Raw genomic sequence first — 4,398 nt, forward strand, 5'->3', positions numbered from 1 at the left:
TTGACGATCACACGTTGATCTGATTGGTTACAAGGTAGTTTGTGACGTCAGAAACACCAGCGATTTCCATGTTTTTGAGACTGTCTTTGGTTCACTGCAGTTTTAAGGAGAAAATACTCAGCAATGGTGTAGAGTATTTGTCTTAAAACATATGAAAAACACCACATAGACATATAAACAACATTAAAAAACTATTTTCACCACAGGGGGACTTTACTGATTCGCTTTTGTTCCATTTTATTATCGAAGAGGGCAGACAATTGTGTTTTATGTTAATATAAACTGAAAACTAACGTCCACGCAATACATAGTGTGATATGAACATCAGCGATTTATTTTCGAGTTATTCTTTGACAGCCTTTTAGGGAGATCTCGAGGCGGAACGGAATCATTGGTGTCGAGGGCGTTCAGGAGAGTTTAACTCGTTGCGTGTGTTTACTTCCGGCGCAGACCGGAAGCTTCAGCTGGTTTCTGGAGGTGACCGAATGGCAGTGTGAAGAATTTATTTGCTTTCTGCACTATAAGCGGTATTGTAGTTCTCTGTAGCCGGACGTTAAGCAGTTTTGCAGCCAGAGGTGATATTCTGCGTTGAGGATGGGGTCTCATCTCGTGCGGAGCTACATCACGGAAAGGGACGTGACACCGGACCCGCGGAAGCCGTCAGAATATGACCCGACTCTGGGCTTCGGCGAGCGGAAAGAGAGAGGTGACACCACCGCTCAAACACACTTCATTTTCACACACTTTCCCTCAACGGCAGGGTTTATGAACTCTAAATATGAACCGCGAGTCTTTAGGTCCTCAGAATGACTCTGAACTTGAGATATGCCACTAAATGTGTCTGTCTAGTTATGAGTTATGAGTGCTTGTAGGGTTGGTGTCATTACAACTCAACTTCATGTAGAACATTGTTTCCAAAAACACAATGCATTTACAGTTTTATGCTAATAAACTTAATGTGATGCATGTTTTTCAGTCATACATACATGAACAGGGTTAGATTTCTGCAGTCAAAATCTAGTTCATTATTAACCATTTGTGTCTATTAGATTTCATTTAAATAATTAGGCTATTTAAAAAGCTTTTGTTCGTCCAACTCGACTTACAAATGATGAGAATAATATAATCACCATATATATATATATATTCTTCATTGTGAAAACAATTAGTTATTCAGACAAATTGTATGAACTTTGTTAAAGTATGGCTAGCCATGAAAAGAGCAATATTGGTTTAAAAATGTATCAGATTGAATTGATTTTATTCATGATGATTGTATATACACCTGTTTTTGTTTGTGTATTTTAGACGATTATTAGTTCGTTAAAGCGGTGTAATCAAAATGGATGGATATTTTACATGCAATTAAAAAATACATACAGTCAAACCAACATTTATTCAGACACCTTCAACATTTCTCACATTATCACAGTTTATTCACTATAGTTTAGAAACTGGTAATAAAATATGAGTTATTAAATCAGTTGATATTTCACTGGTTTTGTCCGTCCTTCTGTCAGACTGTCTCATAAATGAATTATGTTGAATATCTGTCAGCTGTTAATTTAACTACACAATTATATAATACCACTTTAGCTCAAACAATCACCAAGCAATGCTTCATTTTGTTCAGTCTGTGTGTAAAAAATGTTGTATTAGCAATTACAGAGAAAACACCAAAGCAAAATATGTTAAGGCCAAAGTGTCTTAATACTTTTTTGTCCCAAATTTGTATACATTTTTACTGGTAGTCACTGTATGAAGAATATTTGGGTATAATATGTCACAGTTTACTTTATTTTGCTCTCCTCACTTTCATAAATGAACTATAGTGTCCTGCACACACTAGTACAAAAATATCATTGTATATCTTGTGTCTGAATCATTTTTGGTTTGACGGTAGATCTTAAATTTAGGCCCAAATATAATATATATTATTTATTTATTATTATTATTTTTTGTATAAAGGGTTTCAAACATTTCCCCCTTTAACTCCGGGTAATATCTTGTTCACGGCTCCTGTCATGTAAAGTTGAACACACTCGGTGTCTCCAGCTTGTGTTGTGTTGTGTCTCAGTGATGCTGGCGTCGCAGGAGCAGATGAACCAGGCCATGTTGCCGGTGCAGCAGAGAGATTACTGCGCACACCACCTCATCAAACTCATGAAGTGCAAGAGGGACAACTTCCCCAACTTCCTGGCCTGCAAACACGAGCGGCACGACTGGGACTACTGTGAACATCAGGAGTAAGAGACCCTGCGCTCACACACACACACACACACACACACACACACACACACACACACACACACACACACACACACAGTCTGGTCATTGGACTGTGAGATGCAAGAACTGATTTCAAATCAGAAAAATCAGGCCTGAAAAATCTGCCTTTGAAAGTTTGTTTGGTTCCAGAAGTAATACTATTAACTTCTCTAAAAAATAGTAATACTATTAGCTCACACTAAATTATCATAGATTCATTTAAAGAGCAACATTTGGTAACACTTTATTTTACAGTGTCCTTGTTACATGTACTAGTAACAACAGTAAATTATGCATAATTACATGCAACTAACCCTCAACCAAACCCTAACCCTGAAGTACGTACATGTAGTTGATTATTATTACTCAGTGCTTAAATATATAATTACACTGTAACAATGACACCTTAAAATAAAGTGTAACCCAACATTTTAGACATTTTTAGCGTTACCCTGAATAATAATAAAAGAAATCTTAACTTTAATTGGTCATTACTGCAAAAAAAAGTTCAGCTAGTCATTGAGTCCCTGGCTTTAGAAGAGCATTATTATTATTATTATCCTGAATAAAAAAAAAGAATTGTCTTATTTTTTATATATACACTACTGTTCAAAAGTTTGGGGGTTTTAATTATTTTTAATGTAAAAAAAAAACTGTAATATTGTGAAATATTATGATAATTTAAAATGACTGTTTTCTATTTTAATATATTTTAAACTGTAATTTATTCCTGTGATCAAAGCTGAATTTTCAGCATCATTACTCCAGTCTTCAGTGTCACATGATCCTTCAGAAATCACTCTAATATGATGATTTGATGCTCAAAAAACATTCATTATTATTTTCAATGTTGAAAACAGTTATTTACAAATTTTTTTTTTTAATTCTTTGATGAATAGAAAGTTCAAAAGAACAGCATTTAGTTAAAATACAATATTTTCTAACATTATAAATGTCTTTACTGTAACTTTTGATCAGTTTAACTCATCCTTGATGAATAAAAGTATTGATTTATTTTATTTCTTTCCCCCCAAAATAAAATTAAAATTCTTACTGACCCCAAACTTTTGAATAGTAGTGTTTAATGTTACAAAAGCTTTAGATTTCAGATAAATGCTGTTCTTTTGAACTTTCTATTCATCATAGCATCATGAAATAAAAATGTAAATAACTGTTTTCAACATTGATAATAATCATAAATGTTTCTTGAGCATCAAATCATCATATTAGAAGGATTTCTGAAGGATCATGTGACACTGAAGACTGGAGTAATGATGCTGAAAATTCAGCTTTGATCACAGGAATAAATTACAGTTTAAAATATATTAAAATAGAAAACAGTCATTTTAAATTATCATAATATTTCACAATATGACTGTTTTTTAATCAAATAAATGCAGCCTTGGTGAGAAGAAGAGACTTCTTTTAAAAACATTAAAAATCTTACTGACCCCAATCTTTTGAATGGTAGTGTATATTATTATAATTGGTCGTTACTGCACACTGCATGTTTTATACTGGTATTACTGAAGTTCTCTGTTTTTAATGTGAAATTTTAAGTAGGCCTACAATTGTCAGTAAGTCAATCATTATAGACTATTAGAAAAACCATTGTTTTCTTGGTGTAAAGAACATTTTAATAATCTGAAGAACCTTTTTCAAAATTAAAGAACCTTTTGTGCACTTAAAAAGGTTCTCAATGGAACAATCAATGCCGATAAAGAACATTTATTTGAAAGTGAATGTGAACCACATTTAATCCTGTGGTATTTCACATTGTGTCTTTCTGAAGATACGGTCGTCTTACAGAGGTTCTCCTCTTCTTTCTGCAGTTATGTGATGAGGATGAAAGAGTACGAGCGAGAGAGAAGACTGAACTTGAGGAAGAAGAGGATCGAGGCAAACGCTGCTTAAATATCCCGCTTCATTTCTCCATCATTTTCCTCCTGTTTCTGTGTATATAAATGGCTCTCTCAGTAATAAAGATTATCTTTGAGCTCTACAGAATGAGTATTTGCTCATATGTGTGTGTGTCCCTGTGTGTTTCATTCAGAAACAACCAATCTAGCAGAATATCATAGTTACACATTACCATCTGTAAATACTTGGACAAAATCACAAGACAATCAC

General features: G+C 33.8%; 1 protein-coding gene across 1 annotated transcript; it reads left to right on the forward strand.

Annotated features, from left to right (window-relative positions):
* Nucleotides 1-427: 427 nt before the first annotated feature.
* On the forward strand, nt 428-4,275 carry ndufb7 (NADH:ubiquinone oxidoreductase subunit B7). The gene is made up of 3 exons (XM_084106520.1): nt 428-706; nt 2,078-2,246; nt 4,101-4,275. The coding sequence occupies exons 1-3, from the start codon at nt 595-597 to the stop codon at nt 4,180-4,182; spliced, it is 363 nt and encodes a 120-aa protein (XP_083962646.1). The 5' UTR covers nt 428-594; the 3' UTR covers nt 4,183-4,275.
* Nucleotides 4,276-4,398: the final 123 nt, after the last annotated feature.

Source organism: Abramis brama (genome assembly GCF_963993115.1).
Source record: "Abramis brama genome assembly, chromosome: 2".
Classification (NCBI taxonomy): Eukaryota; Metazoa; Chordata; class Actinopteri; order Cypriniformes; family Leuciscidae; genus Abramis; species Abramis brama.